Genomic DNA, 24,396 nt, shown 5'->3' on the forward strand with positions numbered 1-24,396 from the left:
TGCATGATTAAATAGCCTGCATGAAGACGATGGGTGTCTTAATTAATTAACTTCCTCCCTCCAAGAATATATGCTAGAGATGTGTAAGTATCAAAATCTCGTATGAGTTCCATATTGCAAAGAAATTATTGCTCTGTGTGTAAACAATTTGGCATTTGCAACAAAATTTGCTCTGTGTGTGTGTGTGTGTTTGAGTTCTTATTAATCCTGCCAATCAAGCCAAGTTGATATCTGATAAATTTTTATTCTAAGGAAAATGATGTATGTATAATTTTATAGAAGAAGCTGTCACTTGAGACAAAACACATTTACATAAAAATCCCAACTCATCAGTACATTGTTGAAGCTGATACATACAGCATTAAAAAGTTCATTGCAAGTGACCAAATCAAGACTAGTCTAATTATAGCAGGTACTTGCATTCATTATTATATAGTTCTAGTTTGAATTCAAGAGCGCATCATTAATTTGGGGTACTAGACTACGTATAAATAATCACTTAAGGTGATGCATCATTATCAAGGTTTAATATCAATGTCTGATGAAGAAGTCAAAGTAGTCCTTGAGTTCTAAATTGCACTCCACATCGTCTCTGGTGAATGAGACTCCTCAGCATAATCTCCCCCCCCCCCCCCCCCCCCCCCCCTTGAGCACCCAAAAGGGTTCGAGTCAAATAAGTAGAAATATCACAACATCTATGAATGCTTTCACGGTCGTGCTAGGTATTAGCATACCAACGTGATCGCATCAATTTCTTGATCAAACAAATAACCCATCTCTTGCGCATTTATTGTTAGCCCTATAAACAAAAAAAACTTCTATCTATTTATATTTATATATATGCACCGTGCGAGAGTTTCTTTTTTTTGTTATTTTCTTGTGAGATGTCTATCACTAGTGCAGAATTATTGCAATGAAATTCTCTTCTTTTTTTTTTTTTCTTTTAATCGAGAAAACTCAAAGATTCAAGAACACATGCAACTCTATACCCCGTTTGGCAAGTGAATTTTTTGAGTGTTTGTCTAAAACTTTAATATAGCTTACTATAGAGGTTTTTAAAAAAAAAAATTGAATATTTTGAAGTGTATAGTTTAAAAATTTTAAGAAGTTTTTTGAGATTACTGTAACTAAAGTTTTTAAAAAACTTATAGCAGACAAACTTGGCAAAAAACTCAAGTGTCAAACAGGATCATTGGTGTTTGCTTATGTAGGAAAGCTTACTAGTAACTAACGGAGTTACAAATTTTGGATTCAAATTTTTCTGCTTTCGCTTCTTAAGTTCCATGTGTTTTCTGCTTAAAAAAATTTTTTTTTTGAATAAAGATGGAGTTAATAAACATTTGATGAATTAGGAGGGTGGCTCGGTCGGTCCATCAATGCTCTTACTTAAAACATATGAAGAAAAAAAGCAAGAAAGTATTATGGGTTGTTGATTGTTGATGATGGTCGGTTTCGATGAGACTAGCAAATTTTGCTTTTTTTCTTTTTTATGTTTGATTTGGAACAATTGAAATGAAAATGAAGTGATGGGTGGTCTTGTCCTTTTCATCTCGTCCTGGTGTCTTTCACTTTCACTTTCACTGCTTGGGGGTTGGGGGGCTACGTCACCCACTCCTTTTCTTCGTATATAATTTCAGACAAGAAAAAGGAAACCCCATGCTGTGCTGTGCTGGGCTATGTTTGTCATTGCAGACTCTTCTGTTCATCATTTACGGCGCAATCTATAAATTATTGTACACTTCTTATTTGGACCATTCGGTTGCCGTCCGATGTACTACAACTACAACTTCCAATTGTAATATGTTTTTTTCCGGTAGAAGAGGGGGGGGGGGCATGCTTTCTTTTACGATTTGCATTATTGCTAAGGGGTCATATGCATGGATTGGCCTTGTAATTGCACCTTCACGAACGAGTGATTATTTAGAACTGAGCATCACATTTGTCCGGTGAAAGAGTAAGTGACAGGCCCAATCCCACGATTACGTTAAAAATTGGCCCTGCATGGCAGCCTGAAATTGCTGCCTGGGCACCCCGCGGACCACCATTTTGGCCATTGTCACGTTTGAAACCGAGTCCCCTGGAGAATTTCCCCATGCAAGAACAGTCAATCACATGATAGAATGGCTTATTCCCAGTATAATTCCCAGTGAAACTAGTAGAGAAATCAATTCTTGTGCCAAAATATAAGTCCAATGATGCTCAAGAAGAATGCTTCTGCTAGCCAGAGGAATTGAAACTTTCTCGGTGGATTAGACTTACCACTCGTACAAAATAGCAGCAGGGCAGAGGCAATTCCTAGTGATGCAGCAATTACAAAAACCAGAAGCCATGATTTTTTATAAAGAAAGTTCCACGTTACTGCCAATAGGACAAGGGCTAATGCAGTTGACATAACTGCAATTAACTTGGACCATCTCTCCCCACAAATTATTGGAATCGTCAATTTCCTAGGCAAGTCAAGAGGCAATTCTTGTGTGCACAGAATTTTTCTGAAAGAGCACCGTAGTACTATATCTTTCTGTTTAACAACTGCATATTATCCTCACCATAATTCTTTAAGGTTGCAGAATCATCATCTGCAACAAAGTTGCCTGCAGTTCTGGGGATTCCTGTCGGTCGTTTTTCACAAACGCCAATTTTCAGTTTGGGTGGCAGATTAGGCTTCTTTTTCCCTCTTTGCAAGAATTTCTGATGCAAAAATGGAACCAACATATATAAAAGCAACAGAGGTAGAAAAGCAAGAAAGAAACATTCCCTGTAATACTGGAAGAAATAACTTTTCAGCTTTGGTGCCTGATTGAAATGCTTATGATTCCAACGACCACACAGGACACAAGAAATGCACCACCCAAAATGCTATTCAGGCCAATATCATCAGTATTTCATCTCCCATGAAAGTATGCCGGCAAAAACGTCCGATGCGCCATTTCTAAGAGATAGAAGAGTTACACCAGCAACGGTTGCGGAGAGCTTCAAACATCTTGATAAGCCCATTAGCGAGGAACAAAAGTAACTGTTGGCAGTGTCACCAAGGAGATAGAAAAGCAATGCTAGCCAAAAAGCAAGCAGACTATAACCAAGTCCTGGGCTAAATGTGCAATAAAACAGCTCCAGATAGGAAACGTAGTCCTGTGGTTGACATCCCAAGTGGGATTTTACATATAAGCACAGCTCTACTACTTGTAGGTTTGAATCTCATTACAACCATTATCTTCATTCAACAAGATTTGGTAGTCCTTGATAGAAGGGTTTTTCCCTTGATGAAGTTGTTTAGGAAATTTGAGTTTGAAGATTTAATATTGATACTGAGGCATAAGGTAAGAAAAAGGAAGATTACGTTGAGAAAAACAGTGAGACACTCGGCTTTGCGAATTAAGAGGAACAATCCCATAGTTTAGCAACCATAGGGAGAGGAAAACAGAAAGAAAGAGTTTTGTGTGGGAGAGAAAATTAATGAGGTCCGATGTTGAATGAATCAAGAATCCTAACAAATGTCTCGTACAGGGGACATGCATGATTGAACAATCACAAGGGACTTTTTGAGGAATAAAGAAAGACTTAAAGAATCACACTATATAACCTATTGATGCTAAGGTTTATGCTTCGAGGAGATTCTCATTAATAATTTCGTGACCATGCCGAATACACCTTAGTTTCAGGTAGCCAAGGTTACCATTTTTCAGACACTGCTTCCCACGGTTGGTAGAATAGAAAACTAACATACGATATTTGCTCTAGCTAGCCAATATACATTTTCTCTAGTTATGCCCAGAGATAAGTCGGCGGAGGGATGGAGGTGGGGAGATGAAAGGAGATGGGCTATTGTATCATACAAAATGTCAAAAGCTATAATGGGCATGGCTCCAAATTTTTGGATCAAGAAAGCGAATTGCTGTAGTAAAGTGCAAATGGGCTCGAACTAATGGACAAAATGGAGGGACTTCCTTCCGCGTCGTACTTTAAATGGTTACAAATATTGATGAAAATCTGTCGTCATAAGTAAAAAAGTTTATATTATTGAATGAAAATTTTTTCTTAAATACTTGGTAATAAATTGAATAAATTGATAGCGATTTTCTTTGACCACGAGACATGTATTGTAAGAGTTTCTATCGAAAAATTTTGAAATTTTCATTCTACTTAATCACCTAAACTACTTGAATGCATGCCTCTTTGGCAACTTGATTACTTTACTCATCTTCAAATCTTACACGTATAAGCTTGATGGATAAAAATAAGGGCTAATATTATGTACACTAACAGTGTATACACTATTACAGTTAGATGTATGACAAATGAGTAAAATTTAGATTTCAAATTTAAATTTAAATAAATTGTCATGCATCCAATGACGACAGTATATATGTACACTGTCAATGTAGAAGATTAATTCTAAAAATAAATTACTAATTCAGCAAAGCAAAAGGCATGTTATTTTACTCCATTTCAGGTGTTGATGCACAAAGTCACCAATTTTGGAATTAGGTTGACATAATTTGTTGTTGATAATGAACTAGACATTGCCATGTCATTTGAGACACTAACCGTATCAATTACCTTTTTAATCTTAACTCATAAGTCGTAACTGAAAAATATAGAACCTAGATTACATAGATGGATTCTGAATTTATCCTTTCAACATTCGCATACTTCTTATAGCAATAGCCTATGTCTTGTCTTGCCTTTTTCCGAGAGCAGAATCATCAAAAAATTTAAAATTCATCATAAGTAAAATGCAATTTTAAGTAAGCATCATTTATGATTAATTTCTGAACAATGAAATTAAGTAAAACACACTTACTGCTTTTGAAATCATATATTCTTTATATGAATGAATGGAGAAACCTGACTCTCTTATTCTTCATAGGACGTTTTACTATGCAAGAGAGTTTTTCAACCATCATTTATCTTTTTCGCCCCTATTTTTCTCATTGACAGATCCCATTTTTCCCACCGATGGAGGCTTTCACTATATTTTTTTGAATCAACAAAATGTTGTGTTCTACCACAGACAACCACCTACCACAGATAACCAAAAAAATTTGATTGTTTTTTTTCACAACGGAGAAGGTTGGTTTGACTTGAACGGAGAAATTTTTCCAATTTGAAAAAGTTCCATGCTCAATCTTGGAATTGTCAAATAAATATATGTTTGACAAGTTGATAGATCTAGCCATGGGTAAATTCCGTGGGACTAACTGCTTCCTTCAGATCTATGGCATTACTACTATAAAGGAGGAAAACTGTCCAAATCGCTATATTATTATTATTCAACAGTTAGATGGCATTCTAAAGGAGTATTTCTAGAATCAGCCCACCACCAATCATAATCCTTGAGGTTTTTCTTTTGATGGAAATATATGACAAGATTATCGACGACAAAACTATGTATGAAAAAAGTTAAGGTTTCTTAGAAAGAGATATACATGTTTTTATGTGAGGAATTACCCTAATCGCCTCTGGCCGACAACAGGATGACAGTGGAACATGTATCGGTAAACAGGTTATTATGCGCGCAGCTTGGGGTCCGTAAAGATTATCTTTAAGGCCTTGCTGTGGAAAGGACGTTTCTCATACTGTCTGCCCCAAGTTCTGCCAGCTATATGCTTTACGATGCACCTTAGTTGTCTTCTTTATCATGTGCTGTATATTAAGATTGTTTTAACTTTTTGCTGTTCTACTAGAATTTTATAGCTTTGTTTCTACATATATGCCCAAAATGTTTGGATTGCATTTTCCATGATTTTTCATGGGAAAATTACTGTAGCGATTTGATGTATGCGAGGGAAAAAGGTAATAGGGAAATGTGATCACGGAAAACGACGTAATTTCCCGACGAAAAATCGCAATCCAAACAAGGGGATGTGAAATTGCTCTTGAGAGGATGGGCCATTTCGTTTTCCCTTTGAAGTACCTATTTAAGGCGTTATTTCATTGTGTTGTTAATGACAATAATACAAGCAGTAGTCGTGGATGAAAAGTTTTGGCTGATAATTCTGTATTAACAAAAAATGGACATGACGTTTTAAATATTGTCTCATCGAGACTGTAAAATCTGACTCAGTCCTGCACCAGTAACATTTTAGATGCTGAAAAACTTTATCTTCTACTTTTTTTTACTGAATAACTGTGCTATTTTTTTTTTTTTTTTGTAGGAAAATCTAGTACACAACAAATCGTTTTATCATTATGCATTAAATCATATCATAGTAGATTGCTAGTATTGTTTACAGTCCGTCCATATCAATTTGCTAGTATTGTGCTTATCAAATAGGTAAATTAAGTAGATGAGGTAGCTCTGATTTTTTATAACTATTCCGCCGGGGGTGTAATAACTTGCTTCAAAGATCTTGCCGAGGAGAAAATTTATCATAATGGTGTAATGGCTAAAAAAGTTTTTCTTGCTAGAGAAAAAGTTAAGCTTTTGTTTGCTCTGTTCAATTGCAAAGATAGTAAGGAAAAGGAGTGGAAAGACGACATGCAACTTGAGATGGGGTGCTTGGGGCAGATGTTCAATGATATACTGCCACCACCGCAGCCTCCCGCATCCTTAGTTGCAAAATACAAGTCTTTTTGTAAAGTAAAAGATTATTTGGGGTGAGTTTCTAGACCTTTTTTGGTGTTTATGAACTTTTTATGTTTTATTCCTTGACTGAGTTTTATTTCATTTTTCCTTCAGACCAAAAGTGTATCATCATTCATATCTCGTCTCATGAAGAGCGCGAAGCTTTTCAGATTCATGCACGTCCAAGGTTGAAAGGTAGAATGCTACAATTAAAAAAGGGATAATTGCAGAAACCTCCCCTGAGATTTCTGACATTTGCACTGACCTCCCCTCTAGGTTTAGAAATTGCATTCACCTCCCCTGAACAGTAACAATTCGTTGCAGAAACCTCCCTGACAGCTTGATGTCCCATTAAAAAATTATTTGTAGAAGTGAGATAAAACATTTCTTCCAATTTTGCCCTCATCTTGCTTGACAATTATTATTTGCTTGACAATTGCTTAACTAATTATCTAATTAGTTAATAGTTAAGCTAATTAACTATTAACTAATTATCTAATTAACTAATTAACTAATTATCTAATTTACTAATTAACTAATTATCTAATTAACTAAAGTTGTTGTCTGTCTGAAACTAACAAACTATTTGCATGTTAAACTAATTAACTGCTTAACTAATTAACTAATTAACTAACTAACTGATTAACAGACTATTTGCATGTTAAACTATATGCAGTACGCATTACCTATTTAAAGTATCGGCTCTTTATGGATATTTTACTTTCAAACATTTAATTTATGATAAAAACATCAATGTTTGTAAGTAAAATTCAAAAAGTATTACAGTAATATTCTTACAAAAAGGGAGGGGCATAGGGCCATAAATTAAATATTTGAAAGTAAGAATATTGATATTTTTTGTAACACTTTTTAAATTTTACTTACAAATATTGATATTTTTATCATAAATTAAATGTTTGAAAGTAAAATACCCATAAAGAGCCGATACTTTAAATAGGTAATGCGTACTGCATATAGCTTAACATGCAAATAGTCTGTTAATTAGTTAGTTAGTTAATTAGTTAATTTGTTTAACATGCAAATAGTTTGTTAGTTTCAGACAAACAACGGGTGTGTTTGGATCCCTTGTTTTTGGGGCTATTTTTGAAAAACTGTTTTTCACATTCCAAATGCTACAATAAATGTGTATTTCCAAAACAACTCCAAAAACACCATATCCAAACATTATATAAAAAATAACTACATATGTATATTTCAATTATGTATATTATATATATTATATTAATATAAATTGAAATATATAAATTGAAAATTATATATATAGTATATATTATATAAATATTTATATACATTAATATTATACATAATATTATATATTATACATAATATAATATACATAACATGTAATATTGTATACATAAATGTGTAAATATTTATACATAATATATTATGTACATTATATTATAATATATACATTATTAATGTATAATATTATTATGTACATTATTGTGTATAATAATGTATAATAATGTTAGGTATAATATATAATATACATAATATGTAATAATGTAATAATGTATATTATGTATAATATATTATATTATGTATATTATATTATATATATACAATATTATGTATATTATACAAATTGAAAATTATATATTATATATTTAAATATTATATATTATATGAATATTTATATAATGAAATATACAATAAATATTACAAATTGAAATATTATATAAACACCCCATATTTATAATATTATAATATTTATAATTAATATTAATGTATATTATATATATTAAATATTTATTTATTTATTTATACATATTATAAATATTTTATTTTACTTAAAAAATATTTTTACATATTTATAATATATTTATATGAATATTATATATTATATAAATTATATATAATATAATATATATTATATATTATATATATTATACATTTATATAAATGTACATTTATACATAATATATATATTAATGTATATTTATAATATACATTTATATTATTTATTATATATAATATTATACATTTATAATACATTTATACATTTATATTAATATACATAATATTAATTTTACATTTATACATAATATTAATACATTTGTACATTTATATTAATTATAATAATGCATTTATACATAATATTAATATATATTAATAAAATTATAATTTATACATTTATATAATATTCATTTGTAATTTATACATTTATAATAATATACACTTATACATTTATAAATATATTTATATTATGTATTATATGTAATATAATACATTTATAGTACATTTATATATTTTTATATAAATACATGAATATATTTATTTATAAATGTATTATAAATGCATAAATGTATATTTATATAAAAATATATAAATTATAATTTATACATTTATATAATATTCATTTATAATTTATAAATTTACAATAATATACACTTATACATTTATAAATATATTTATATTATGTACTATATATAATATAATAACTTTTTAATATATTTTTATATTTTTATATAAATATATTTATTTATAAATATTTATAAATGTATTATAAATGCATAAATGTATATTTATATAAAAATATAAAATTTATAATTTATACATTTATATAATATTCATTTATAATTTATACATTTATAATAATATACACTTATACATTTATAAATATATTTGTATTATGTATTATATATAATATAATACATTTATAATACATTTATATATTTTTTAGCGAATATATAAATATATTTATTTATAAATATTTATAAATGTATCATAAATGCATAAATATATATAAAAATAAAATTATAAAAATTATAAATTATAAAAATACCCAAAAATATGTTTTAAAAATATCTCTAAAAATAATCCAAAAAATATCTACAGTAAAAGCTTTTCATATAGTTTTTGAAAAACAATCTCAAAAACAACTAATCCAAACGCACTTGTATTTCAAAAACGAAATGCTACAGTGCTGTTTTTGAAAAACAACCCCAAAAACAGCTAATCCAAACAGAGCCAACAGTTTTAGTTAATTAGTTAATTAGATAATTAGTAAATCAGATAAATATAAATTAGTTAATTAGTTAATTAATTAATTAGATAATTAGTTAATTAATTAGTTAAGCAGTTAATTAGTTTAACATGCAAATAGTTTATTAGTTTCGGGTAAATAACAGCTTTAGTTAATTAGATAATTAGACAATTAGTTAATTAGATAAACAAAAATTAGTTAATTAGTTAATTAATTAATTAGATAATTAGTTAGTTAATTAGTTAAGCAGTTAATTAGTTTAACATGCAAATAGTTTGTTAGTTTCGGACAGACAACAGCTTTAGTTAATTAGATAATTATTTAATTAGTTAATTAGATAAATAGAAATTAGTTAATTAGTTAATTAATTAATTAAATATTTAGTTAATTAGTTAATAGTTAATTAGATAATTAATTAATAGTTAATTAGTTTAACTATGCAGAAATAGTTTGATTAGTTAATAACTATTAACAATTAGATAATTAGTTATTAGTTTAACTATGAAGAAATAGTTTGATTAGTTAATTAGTTAATTAGATAATTAGTTAATTAGATAATTAGTTAATTAGATAAAATAGAAATTAGTTAATTAGTTAATTAATTTAACTATGCAGAAATAGTTTGATTAGTTTAATTTGTTTAACAAATTAAACATTGGTTTTGATGAAAGTACTCAAACCTTTCATCTGGTAAAGTCAAATCCAATAAGGGTACTCTAGTAATTTCACACACTTTTACCTTTTAAATTAGTTCCAACTTTTTCTAGGGGAGGTTAATGCAATTTCAAAATTGATAGGGGAGGTCAGTGCAAATGTCAGAAATCTCAGGGGAGGTTTCTGCAATTATCCCATTAAAAAATACAGAGTTTGTTTGGATTGTAAGTTATTTGGGATTATTTGGGATATTTTTACTGTAGCACTTTTTGTGATGTGATGTATACGAGACAAAAAAATAATTGGGAAGATAAAAAGGTGTATTGAAAATTGTAATGATGATGTAAGCAAATAAAACTGGGTAAATTATAAATAATGCTCAATCCAAAATTCCAAACAAACCCACAGTTTCAGTCGGGTACTGGACTGCTAGGATTGATGAGGCGAGTATCTGCGGTGCAGTACTTATTTACCCTTACCTTAAGCGCTAAGAAAAAGCTAATGAACTAGCTTGTCCGGTGCAAAACCCACCTGTTGACATAAAATGTTGTTGATAATGAACTATACATCGTCATGTCATTTGAGACACTAACTACATCAATTACCTTTTTAATCCTTTCAACATTCGTGTGCTTCCTGTGGCAATAGTCTGTGTTGCCCCGTCTGTTTTCAAGAGCAGAATTATCAAAAATTTAAAATTCATCGTAACTAGAATGCAATTTCAAGTAGCAAAATTTATGATTAATTTCTAAAGGCAAACCTCCCTACTGTTTTTTAGATTATATATGCTTTGTATGAATGAACGAAGAAACTTGACTTGTTTTTAGCTTTCTGATTAAACGAAGGCAAAATTTGAGTTCCTAAATCGTCGGCATATATTTCTCTAACATTTAATTTTCAACATTGTTTTCGATGTTGTAGCTACAACTCTTTTTATAGGACCCTTGCATATATAATTGGAAATATGAATACTTGCCTTGTTCCCATGTTTAAACATAGGAATGTACTTGATTGAATTTGTTGAAAAAAAGATAAAAAACTAAAATCTATTGTAATTTATTAGAACTTTCTATAAAAGGTACCTAATGTAAATTTGTTTAAATAATTCTTTAATTCATTAGAAAATAAAAAGACAAAAATTGAGATGTACGTCAATTTTTAGTTACTTACGATAATTTATGCTATTCAAAATTTTTCACCAAAAAAAAATTTACATATTTCCAATCATTACATCTACATCTATATCACCATTTTTCCTTTAATTAATTTCTCCTGCCTTACTTATTCTTTAATCTTTATAACTTTATTTGACTCGTACACGTCACATAACAATAAAACATTCTTTTTTGTTTGCCTATGTACAACAATTCAATCTTTTATATATATATATTTTATACATACTTCTTAATCAAAACATTTAATTGAGAGTCAAAATTATAAGTAAATACGAATGGTCTACGATCTCATGTCACAAAAGAAAATTCCACGGAGTGAGTATTATTTATCGGAACACGGTAGTCATTGTAATACTACCAAACGACCAATAAGAAGCCAGTAGTAATATTTTGTACATAGAGTCGTTACACGATATTTCACTCATGAATTCATTCACCCCTGAAGTTTCAATAATCAATGGTTCATGGCAATCAATCAATCCTAAGGGAGTAGTAGGAATCAAAAGTATGCATTTACTAATAGGAATGAATGAGTGAATAATCCTAAGGGAGTAGTGTTATCCTAACACAATAACCTTACTACTACAATCCAGTGACTAATATAAGATGCTAATATTCAGCTTTCATCCACTCAAAAAATTTTCAATAATCATTTATTCATTCGTTGATGCTGATATTTAGAACACAATAGTGATAAATAGTGCTAAGCCGTAACTAATGTGATGGAAATTTCTCTACTAGTAGTAATAGGAATGACTATTGGAAAGGTGCTTACCTAACCACATTAATTTAAACATGCAAAGCTAATAAATAACTCCTCCAAATAGATTTTGTGATTATTTATTTATTTATTACGTTGATAGGCAGAAGCTAAAAAAAAGTTTTTTTTTTTTGGCTCTGAAACGCGTAATACATAATGTCTTAAGTAGTTTATATAGTCCTCAGTCATGATATCTGCACGATTGTGTTTGGATTGCATTTTTCTAGATTTTTTGTAAAATAAAATTACTGTAGCGATTTGATATATATGAGGTAAAAAGGTGATAGAAAAATATGTTCACGGAAAAACGTAGCAATTTTTCCTTGAAAAACTGCTGTCCAAACAGGGCACAATTTCCGACGGCAAGTCTTAGTCAAGAGCCCACTCAGCCCAGCCGCTACACTTCTGTTGTTGTTGTGTTGTGTGTGAGACTTTTAAAAATTCAAAAGAACTGCTGATAGGGAAAAAAGGACCTTCAAAAGAAGACAAAATCCGCTCCACGTTTTCTTTCTCAACTGCCTTTTCAATTTTCTAATTTTCTAGAGGCGTATTATTACAGCAGTTGTTGCAGAACCAGCAGCTAGAATTATACAACTGTGCTCATGCCACCAAACCAAACCACCTGAGTCCCACACAGTCCAAAAACCACCAGTACCGCCGCCGCCTCCTCGGCCTACCCCAGTTTTAATTCACTCCCATTAGAGATTAGATAAAATGTAACCCTCCAGAGTTTTGAGTCTTGACCACCCCCTACTGTTACTAGTTACAGTAGTGAAACCTCTTTAAATCTTTTTACTGCTTCGTATATTAGTAGAATATTATTTTAGCCCCTTTCCCCCTAACGTTTTCCACACAGCCAACTCCTTCCTATTTACCCTGCCCCACCTAACAAATCCTCCTCACCCAGAAGAAGTTTCACCCACATATTTTCACCGTCACCGTCAGAAGGAGTCGTCTCGCACAAGTCACTGCTGCTGCATGGCGATTTTACAAAAATACCCTCCAGATGATCATTTCCCCCCATCCACCCACCACCCCGGGCTATTACCTCCTCCTCCTCCGCAGCGGCGTCCGTGCCCCACGCTCCACGGCTATCGGTGTCATCCACGTTCAGCTCCCTAGCCAGCTTCCTCAACGCAACCCGAAAGCTTCCCATGTCGACGCTCGCCATGACCGTTGAGTCGGAGTCCGAGTACGACGACCCGCAAGACTCCTCGTTGCCGTTGATGGTGACGTAGGCCGACGACGACTGAAAAATCACCGGCGTCATGTACGGGTCCTCGATGAACCTCACCTTAACGTTAAACTGCTGCGCTGACGACGACGAAGCCTCCAAGGAGGAGGAGTCCAAGAGCTCCGAAAGCTCCGTGACAGTCTGGTCGTCGAAAGCGAGCCAGGCCATCACGTCGTCTTGATCCTGGTCGCCGTCGCCCTCGGTTCTGAGCTTTTTCCGGACGACGTCGTAGTCACATTCAGTCGTTTGTCTCTTTCCAGTTCCTTCTTCTTCTTCTTCCATTTTCTTCGCCAGGAGAGCAAAGGGGTGGTGGTTTTTAACTTTTTTTTGGGGGAGAAAGGGTGGACGCGAAAAAAAGAGAGATTTTACTGGAGGAATAAGGTAAGGATGAAGAGGTGTCGGAATTTCTCACATTGTGAGTGGAGGCTGTGGGGTAATGAAGACCACTGGGATTGGGGAGGTGGGCTTATATATGTATAGATTTCGGGTTTTTTTTAATGTTTTTTTGGGGGGGGGGGGGGGGTGGTTTGTAGCCTGTAGGCTGTGGGAATGAATGTATAGTAGATTGCAGGAGAATGAAAATGGAGGGAGGGGTGAGTGGTTTTGACTGAGTTGACGGTGCCACGCGAAGAATGAGGGGATTTGGGGTAGAGAGATAGTGACGTGGGGAGTAGGCGATGACGTGGAGGAACTCTACTAGACTACAACTGCTTATTAGGCCCTTGGTTGAATTGGAAGTTACATACTTGATACTACTACCAGTGTGTGTGTGTATATATATATGTGTGTGTGTAGCAGTGCAGGATTGGAGGGTGGAGGAGGTTAGGGAGGAATCCATGATCCATCTCTCCATGCTAGGACCTGCTAACTAGTCTGGTACTACTAGTAAATGAGGAAGTAGTACTCCACTACTACTTTGCTTTGCTGCTAGTACAGACGAAGATGGAAGCGAAGGATGGATGGATGGATTGATGGTCAAAGGTGATGATCAAAATTGGTTAGCTGAAATTGGTAAAATCAGTTACTTACCGTACTGAAATGAAACTGTGGATGTGGATGACGGATGGTCAAAGGTGATGATTCAAATTGGTTAGCTGAAGTCCGTTCTCGAATTATTTGTCATCAAAAGATTGGTTAGCTGAGATGTGAGTCGATCAGGTGCCTTTTCCGGCCGGGGAAGGTAAAGCAAAACGTTCTTTTAGCAGTCTCGCTTTTTATCCGGAGAAACTCCACCTACCGACTGCCAAGCGGCAGTAAATTTTTTTTTTTTTTTTTATTTTTATAAATGGTAGTAGTACTAAGTACTAACTTCTAGCAGTATTCAATTGAATTCGGGCGTCAGTCTCCCCCTTTTGTCCTTTTTAATCCACGCCACCTCTGAGCTCTCTAGCCACAGTCTGGTACTACGTACTACCACTACTACTACTCCCACCAAAGAATGCTGCTGCCAAGTCGGACTCAAGATGATGGGTCTTCTCCTGCAGTTCTCTAGTTTATGTAATCTCTTATCTTTGTAAGTTTAGTGGGTCTTTCGTATTACCTCTAATATCTAGTCGACTTCTTATCTCTGCTTAAAATAGGATACCATAAAGCGCAACAACGTTTACCATTTGTATTTCACCTCAAAAAAAAAAAATAAAAATTTAAGCGTCCTTAATTTCATCATAGAATATTTTATTGGTTAAATGCACGACGTCGTGCTCGTAAAGAAAAAGAAAATTGGACCGTGTTGCTTGATTTTGAAATGGCATCGTGAAGTTAAACTGTCCAATTTCGGAGTAACACCAAAACGTATTGAACCGTATACAAATTTGTGACCAGATTTTTTTTGGTCCTTTTTCAGTTTCCGACGATGCTTCTCACTCCAAGGTGCTCATTTGGAGCTGAGCATAGCACATGAGGGGGGGTAAAACGTAGTAATTCAATAAAGAAATTGAAGAGGGAGGAAAAGTAAATATTTTTTATCCTGCTACTGCTCGGTCTATGTAATTATATGCTCCAATATCTTCAGGGAAACCTTAATATATCTTGCACGACGTAAAGGTCAAACGACGTGTGTGTATGCGATCTAAAAAAATTCAGAAAGTAGAATCAATGAATATATTTTGGCCGAAATTGCTATATGTGCTCTCGATACAAAGATTTTCTAATAATTTTTTTTATCGAAAGGCGATTGTATAAAGTCGGTATAGGCTGTTCCTTTTTGGGCCAGATATCCCCACCCAAACGAAACAAAGATTTAAGTGTAAAAATTTGACCTAATTGTGAAGCACGTAAATATCATCATTTAAGGAAACTTATTATTACGGTATAAATAAAGCACATATTCAACAAGACTCAAAAGAGATTGGCTACCTTACCTAGCTGGTGGGTTGCTCGCCGTTATCGAACTTGAGTTGGCACGGTGTGCAACTTTGAACAGCAGTTGAACTCCAACTGCCCTGGAATCTATTTAATCCAATTTTCCGAAGACCAGCTCCTTGAACTACCACTCCTACACGATGCCACCAAACCAAACCACAGCACCTACTACCAAATCTTCCGTCCAAATTTTATCTCATCGGCCGGCCAAATCCCATGCTCCAACAATCCTCAGAACCTTCTCTCAGCCTATTGGTCGTTCTTCAGTAAATTATCTTCATTGTTATTGTTGAATCCAATATTCATTATCCGCTTCACATGAAAATTTCCCAACCAGTTCTATGGAAACAATTGAGCATTAAAATATAAATTTCCTCGTCAAACACCGTAGGCCTCAACTGCTCGCACCCGTAATTCACCAGCATTCAATAATTAGTATCAACGGCAGAGAATGTTGGACCCATGATTGGTAAAATACCGAATCACATACGCAGATCCTACAGAATTGTAAACTGGCAGAATCAAGTCGGAACACAAATTCCACAGTTCTAAATGCTAGAATATACTACCGGCTATTCCAGTTCCTCTACCAAGTACAATAAAAAGAAAATACCCCCGGAGTACAATGCTAGATACAGAAACAGTTTTTAACAAGAAGTTCAGCTGCTCAATGAACCATTAACTCTCTCAAGCCTTGGAAGTGCACTCGATTACATGATCTTTGAAATGTTGGAGCTCAGCTAAAACCTCATCCTCAGGCCTGTATAATAAGTCAGTCATGCGCCATATCTGCAAATTACAACCCACCAGATGCAAAATCAAGGGAAAACCGTCAAGAGGGATCAAAACCAGTAGAATGCTACATCTGCCAAGAATACCACCACCCCCATAAAAGAAGAAAACATCTCATACCTGTAACGTGCCCCCACCACCGCTACTTTCACCATCATCAGAAACACTGACAACCGTCCATGGATCAGAGGCATTCCAGTGAAAGTCAACAACTTTGTCCCTGGAGAACATATAGAGAACATTTTCACTATCAAAAGATCTTAACATTGTCTATAGGCCAACAAGCATGCAGATAAGAGAAATATGTTTGCCCTTAGTACTGAAATTACGACTGAGCCAGTAAGGATGCAAATCAAATGCTTTTTAATCGTTTAGACTAGATAGAAACGAAAAACAATAGTAAGTTTTTAATTGTGTTTTTCTAAGAATAATTCACCATGGTCCATTGTTGATGGCACACAAACATTTTGATTTGACACAGCCAGAGGCAGATGGCAAAAACAGAATATCTCAAGTTAAGCAGCCAGAAGTAAAGATGATTTCTGCAAGTCCAAAATATAACTTAAATATCATTTAGATATCACAATACTTTTAACAAACAAATGAGTTGTCCCTGTGCAGGTGAACCACACATGGATTGAATAGACTAGGTTAGCCACCAATAATTTACTGCATAGTGCTAACTAACCTGTGCCCAGCATGTTGGAAAAATAACCCAGGAGGACTACTTGGAGACCTTGTCCCGCTTTCTATCTTTTTGCCAACCTACAGGACAAGCAAGGAAAGAAATTAGTCTCATAGTAATCAGATGGTATATATGAGATGCACATATAGTCAGTTCGCAGGCTGATGTGAGAAGCTGATTACAATATTTTCCTATCATAGAATATGATTTGTCAGAAATTTCTTAACCATAGCCCTCTGTAGAAGAGTTTATAGCAAGCCCATAAATAACGAGAGCGCAAGAGAGGAGAGGGGGGGGGGGTTGCAGAGAGAGAGAGGCTTCAACACCTTTTCATAATCCCAGATGTTCAATAAACCATCCTCTGCAGAGCTCCCAAAGACAGTGGACTTGTCAGGAGACCACTGGAATAGAAAATAATTGCTTGGTTATCAGAAGTATTCAATAGATACGTATAAATTGAAAGATTCAAGAACAAAATGATCACCTGAACACAAAGAACAGCAGCTGTATGACCTTCAAATTTATGCACTAGTGACTCGACTCCATCAGTTGTTAGTTTCCGGCGATCAAACAAGCGAACAGAGTGATCTGCAGACCTGAAATAACAGCATGACTCAACAAAGCTTCTAAAACTTTTCTGCAAATCAAGTTGCAGAGATCTGAACACATTATGTTTGGAGTTTCACGCATACAGAATTCCTCACAAATGTTTTTGGCATTTGCATTCCAATATCCATTTGTACCTTTTACCTCAATCAAATGACAACACACCCATATCATCCTGGTAAAGCCCTCCTACCAGACCTCCATATGACACTTAACATTTTTGTCTTTAACAAATTTCCCTTTGGGGTACTCAAGCTTTCATGTACTCTATCCTATTTACTTGCCTCCACTTATCCTTTGATCTCGACTTCTAGCCATGTACATGACATACAACAATCTCAGAGACCATCCGCAGTCAAAATCATTAGATTTAAACGTGAACTGGTTATTCTGCTTGTACAAGAAGCCCTCACAACAGCAGAAGTCATTTGAATATTGACGTTGTCTAATGAATCAGATACTTCAAGTATACTCTCCTTTCCTTCTCATAGTACTCTAGAATAACGCTACTATCCTTGTTAATTTAACTGAAGGCTAAAAGAGTTTTTTTGCATTATTAGATCCAAAAAAAAGTGGAAACCTGGGTCACATCACTTGAGTAATTTGGTGACACTAATATGGGAACAATTAATAGATAAAACTCTTCTGCAGACAAATCTCAAACATCTATCTAATTCTGCCTATCAACATTAGATTACAGACTACAATTAGGGAAGGAAGTTAATTTCATTCAAGAAAGAAAAGGGGCAAGAAGTTTGAAATCTACAATTTAACAATTGATAATATTCTGTGTGAACCTTTTCAAGTACCATAGGCAATACTTAGTTTGGGAAAACCACGACAAATACAGATAGAGCAACACAATTAAGTTGCATCTTCGAGAACCAACAATCCTGGATCAATCAGGTTGAAAGAGTTGAAAGCAGAAAGGAAGCAGAATCTGCTACACCAACAAGCTGATACAACTGAACTTCTTTTAGATTTAACAATTCATAAAGAACTAGTAATAGCTTGAAGCACTACAGTGTGGAAACGAGGAAACTTGTAGAAACAAACCACATATCCACAAGCAATATGAATATGGGCTGTGAGAAGCTACAGTTGGATAGCATCAGCAGCCATATCTTTAACAACATGATGACACTCAAAACAGTTTTAACGTCAATAGAAAGAAATCCCTGATGCTTTACAGTTACAAGCATACCCAGTGAGAATCAGGTTTTGATCATGAGGATTCCAATCCACACAGTGGAGATCAGCATTATGTGCCTTTTCAACCTATTTGAGCAGTGAAAAAGGAACTCCAGATTAATCCAAACAATAAGTTTGTACAACACTAATAAGGAACTTATATTGAAAACTAAGAAACAAGAGTGATAAAATAATCCAACAATAAATTTGTATAGCACTGCTGAGATATTTATGCTGAAAATGAGGATAACATGTGCCAAAAATTGATTTAACGAAACATTAGCCAGTCAAGGCCAACACCTAAAACATACAACACCACATTCCTCACAGCATGGAACCAATTATGCAATTTGGAGTAACAACTCGAACACCTTAAATCTGTAAAACCTATGTTCTTTTAACCAAAATAAGCATAAAAAATAATTTAAATGTCAGAATTCTGTACAAATCTGAATAACACATACTTGAAACAGAAAGGAGGCCCCAAGTATAAGGCCATCAAGGAAACACCACCTTACCCTCAAAATTGGGTTATTTCCAACACGTGCATCCCATAATATTAGGCAAGAATCATCCCCAACACTACAGAACTCCTGTGAACTGCATAAAATTTCTAGGATTATTAATTTCAAATGGCCGCACAAAAGGCTCAACGAAAATAACTTAATCAGGGGAAAAAAAATCAAAGACGGTATCCAAGTTCCCCAGTTCATTTCATGGAACCATTTTCAGCAAAAGGTCCAGGAGATCAGGTCCAAACATCACTACTAAAATCCAGAAGCATATTGTTTCAAGGCAGTAAAAGATGGTCCAGATACATTCAAAAAGGATTACAGCGTAACTCAACGAAAGCATACCAGAGAACACCAGCTGAAATCAAAAGGACCTTCCTTACTAAACAAGGATCAGAAATACTGCCTAGATTCAGCCTAATGTTTGTTTCCCTTCACAAAAGTTGGGTCCATGGAAATCTAATCTTTGTAGTAGGTTGGACCAACATCAATCATTAGCAACATGGATAAATCACGAAAACCTTGTCAATTTTCTTTCTGTTTAAATCACCAAATAAATTTACAATAGCCGAAAAAGTAACCTTGATGGGCAAAACTGCACATCTTCAACAGTGTCATCATGCCCCTGAAAAATACCACGTGGTCCAACAGGACTATTATCAGCAGTTTTCACAATTGACCCAGTAGAACCAGTTGCCTTTGATGCATCTGCGGCCGATGCAGATATGTGGTCATGAATACTCCAGAGAACCACAGATTTGTCCTTTCCTGTTGAAAAGGTCCATCAGCTAAATATTCTCGAAAATATGAACTAAAGATCTATCTAATAAAACGCATCACAAAAAAAATCAACAGAAGTTCAAAGTTCATTCAAGAGAACAGCATGAAACCAAGACATCATTTGAGCATGACATTAAAAGAACATCACACAATTATATTATCTGATGGCGCACTCATAAGATTTGCTTAACCTCTTTTTTCTGCATTATTCCTTTTCTATCCACCCCTCTGTCAGAGTGTTGATGTTGGGGGTGCTGGAGGAGGGGTTAAACCACCAGCAGGCTTTCCCTTGGGCAGTGATGCAGTAATCACTTTGATGAATGAAAGGAAACATTTACAGAATATGATCACAAGTAGTAGTAATAATAATAATAATAATAATAATAATGCAACTTTATAAACAGGAAATATCTAAAACAGAATTACTTTGAAAACTGCAACCACTTGAACAATAACTAATTTCCAAAAATGACAGGAAAAAACCACAGTAGCATCATTCCAACCTCCAGAGAGCACAAAAGGCTCAGTTGGGCACATTGCAAGAGCAAATTCAGCATTATCTTTGTGCCCCATCAGCACCTGCAAAACAAAAGAAGGTTATCTTGGATTTTTATAAAAGAGCATGTTGCTGCAGTTACAAAGTCCACAAAACATATTGTAGAATTTTCATGAGAATCCCAGAGAAACAAACAGTTATTGATTAAGTTCTTAGAAGAAAGGAACTTCCTTCCCAACAGATGAAACTAAAAATGAAGGAGAAAAAGAAGAAAGAAAGACAGGAGAACTATACTTGGAATACACTGACAGCAAAATTTATTGTTTCAATGTAGTTACCAGCCTGTACCAATTACTGCTTGGTCCTGTTCATTTTCTTTTCCTTTTTTTTTTTTAAGTCAACTTTAGTCAGAACATGAAAAACTTCAATTAAACCACCCAAGATTATTGGACACCTTACACATTTGTAAGTGATTCGAAAGCAAGAGAAGAAAAGTACACAACAAGCCAATGAAACAGAATGGTCTTTGAACCAAATCCCAATTCCATGACTACAAGAATCTGACCACCGAGCACATAGTTAACAACAAAGGGAATAATAACTGCAACACAAAGTGGTTAATTGTACAGAACAGTATAGCAACTGATGATATTTTTCTGTTCTACATTTAGAGCTGAGCAGGATGCGACACGTGCAGGACCAAGCAGTCATCAGTCACTTGCACAACAAAAGAAACAAAGAAACAAAGGACAAATGAAACAAAGGATCAATATGAATTACCAAAAATAATTTTTAGGGCAACGCAAGAGAATGCTTACCAGATCAGGACGAGACTCAGCAGCTCCTAGAACAGCATGCCTGTTCGGTTGAGCTTCAATGTCCCAAATGAGGACCTAATTTGGAAGCCATTAAACTATGTTAAAAGATTCTCATATTCTCCAGAAACGAGCATAACATCAGTGAGCCACTTACTTCAGGGCAATCAGTATGCGTCGCAACAATGTTTTTATTCTGAGGAAGTTCCCTGATTCTGTTTACCTGCAATATGATTGTATATTACCAGACTATAAGCAAAATTCCCCCGGACCATGAACCAGTGAATATAAGAAATCTTGAAATATGTCATAAAGATTTATAGAGATTATCCGGATAAGCAGCAAGAACACCAAACCAAAATGCAATGCACACAAATTAAGCAATACATCGGATCATCCAGGAATTCCAAACAGTGATGCTAGGATTAAAATTCGAATTTCGCTGATGACAGTTAGTCACTTTTTGTGGCAGCATAACATTCAGCAGCATGCTTGCAGGTAATACAAGCAACATGTGGAACTGAAAATGTTACTTGACAATACCTCTCCAGGATGTATGATAGTCTTGTACTTCTTAACAAATGGTGACCTTGCTTCTTCATTAAACTATCAACCAACCAATAACAAAATCAGCATAATTTGTTGCAAGTCACAACTAAAATAAAAGATAAACATGCTAACATAGATTAGGATTACATTTGCAATGTGATTTTCAGCAGCAACCCGAGGCTTGACAACATCGCAGTTCGCTATGATCAGTGTATTTGGTACTGTATGATCAGTCTGTTGGGTGAAAAAAAAAAGGATCAACATGAGAAAATATCGGTAGAATCACACATTCTAAATCCAGTAACAACCATCCTCTCTGTAAGCCTGAGGTTGAGTGTGTGTTTTTCTGAGACAGCAGCCAAATCAAACTCTAATAATAACAAGCCAATAACTAATAAATAATAACAAAAGCACTGAACATCTCCATTAAACAACAAAATTCTACCTATGGTGTATCTCATCATTTGTGAAACATATGTAAAACCAAATAAATAAAAATTAACGACAAAGAATATCTAGTTATTAACAAGTAATACATCAACCTCACAGCTTCAAATATCCAAATCATTAAAGAGCGGCACACAACAACATTTAACAAAAAAAGAAAAAAGGCATAGAACACCATACATAACCAGAAAGCAGAAAATGGAAAACCGTTAAAAATTATCTGAAGAAGCATAAAGGAACAGCACAGATACTAACTTAAATTCAAAAAACCTTGAAATGCAAAGCAAGAAAGAAAAGAAAAGAAGAAGAAGAAGAAGAAGAAGAAGAAAAACGTATAATAGCTCCATCAGAAGTTTGAAGAACTCAAGTGACTTTTGTTTGTGGAACAAATCCCAAGGACTGATTTGCAACAAACAAGATATGAAAGTGATTTTTCACTTCATAAATTTCAGGTACGCATTCTGTAGATACATACTTGTTCAGAAAGGTAAAGACGCTGCCGATTCTTGAAGGCTCCCTGCTCAAGCAGTGGGCCCCACCTGCTCACAAAGGAAAATGCAGAGCACGCACGGGCGCATTATCAACAAACAAGTTGGGAGCACTCTGAGTCACGAAATATTCAAAATGCCAAGGCCAAATGCATGTTGATCAGACAAAAAAAAAAAAAATCCAATATCACATTTAAACGTGCAGAACCAAAGATGCTCCTCACAAGAACAAGAAGCGATGAGCAAACAATAATCCTCCTGCTAAAATGTAAGACAAACTATAGCTCCAACATCAAAATAAGCTTCACTCCCTTTCACAAGTATGAGATGTGAAACACACAACCACGCCAATTAGATCCTTCCGACATCTACAATTCAAGCATCTGCAACTGCTACGGTTGGTGAACAATAATGCTAAAGGCTAGATAATGGATTCATACTCCCCCCCCCCCTGAAAATATCAGCTGAAGAAAAAAAAATGCAGGTTTCGCAGCGCGAATCTGGGAGCGTAATATCACATTTCACAGTAAAAGCCAAGAGTGCATTCTGTCATCTTCTACAAACAAATGTAAAACCCTAACCCTCGGAAAAACCCTAGGGCCCCCCACAAAAAAAAGGAAAAAAAGAAAAGAAGAAAGCAAGGGACGCGGGAAAAGAACGCACCGACAAGAGAGAGAAGGCCAGACGAGGTTATGATTAGCCAACCAGTCGTAGAGAACGGGGACGAGAGATTTCCACTGAGAATACTTCTCGTCAGAAGAGGAGCTGCGCTTGTCGGCGCCTCTCATCCTGGGGACTCCACCAGAAGCAGCAGCGGAGGCTTCTCTGTCGGTGTCGGCTTTGGCTTTAGTAGAGCCCTTAGGTCGACCTCTCTTCTTCGGCTGGCTCGGCGGAGGAGAAACCGTCTCCATTGGCGAAGTGAGGTTTTTCTAAGTTAATACTACTAGTACTACTTAATAATTATTTCCAAAAAAAAAAAATCTTTGGGTTAAAAAAAAAACGGTGTCTCTTTTTCTCTCACTCCCCCCTCTCAGTCAATCAGCGTAGTGAAGTGATGGAGACGGACCTACACAGAGTAAAGGTGTAATCTCCCATGCCGTAAGCTGTAAATTAATTCTATATGTATGGAATCTTTGGGAAAAAATCTTTGGGGAAAAAAAAAAAACGGCGTCTCTTTTTCTGTCACTGATCTGGATGGATGGTGTAGAAGACGGTAGAGAGTAGTCAGTAGAATAGAGAGTAGAGTAAAAGCTCTGCAGCGTCCTTTTGGGCCGGA

At 34.5% G+C, this 24,396-nt stretch overlaps 1 protein-coding gene and 1 pseudogene across 2 annotated transcripts; both read right to left on the minus strand.

The window, feature by feature from the left end:
* Positions 1–1,833: 1,833 nt before the first annotated feature.
* Positions 1,834–3,859, minus strand: LOC113696307 (cation/calcium exchanger 1-like; annotated as a pseudogene).
* A 12,299-nt stretch (positions 3,860–16,158) lies between these two features.
* On the minus strand, positions 16,159–24,335 carry LOC113696144 (WD-40 repeat-containing protein MSI4-like). 2 transcript variants are annotated; one of them, XM_072054999.1, is made up of 15 exons: positions 23,784–24,335; positions 23,108–23,171; positions 22,333–22,419; positions 22,180–22,242; positions 21,794–21,859; positions 21,640–21,714; positions 20,829–20,904; positions 20,127–20,313; positions 19,552–19,633; positions 19,047–19,120; positions 17,721–17,832; positions 17,563–17,637; positions 17,240–17,316; positions 16,672–16,771; positions 16,159–16,548 (listed from the first exon to the last, which is right to left on the minus strand). In XM_072054999.1, exons 1-15 carry the CDS (start codon positions 24,029–24,031, stop codon positions 16,447–16,449), a joined length of 1,488 nt encoding a protein of 495 aa, XP_071911100.1. In that variant the 5' UTR covers positions 24,032–24,335; the 3' UTR covers positions 16,159–16,446. The 2 variants fall into 2 exon arrangements, with proteins under 2 accessions (XP_071911100.1, XP_071911099.1); XM_072054998.1 differs by having other exon boundaries at positions 19,498–19,633; positions 23,784–24,168.
* Between the last annotated feature and the right edge of the window lie 61 nt (positions 24,336–24,396).

This window comes from Coffea arabica, chromosome 6e (genome assembly GCF_036785885.1).
Source record: "Coffea arabica cultivar ET-39 chromosome 6e, Coffea Arabica ET-39 HiFi, whole genome shotgun sequence".
Lineage (NCBI taxonomy): Eukaryota > Viridiplantae > Streptophyta > Magnoliopsida > Gentianales > Rubiaceae > Coffea > Coffea arabica.

Coding starts and splice junctions, on each gene's coding strand:
- LOC113696144 (XM_072054998.1), bottom strand. CDS start 24,031: ATGGAGACGGTTTCTCCTCCGCCGAGCCAGCCGAAGAAGAGAGGTCGA. Junction 20,905..21,639: donor CTGAGTCTCGTCCTGATCTG/GTAAGCATTCTC, acceptor TTTGTTTTGCAG/GTGCTGATGGGGCACAAAGA. Junction 19,634..20,126: donor GTGCAGTTTTGCCCATCAAG/GTTACTTTTTCG, acceptor AATTTTATGCAG/TTCACAGGAGTTCTGTAGTG.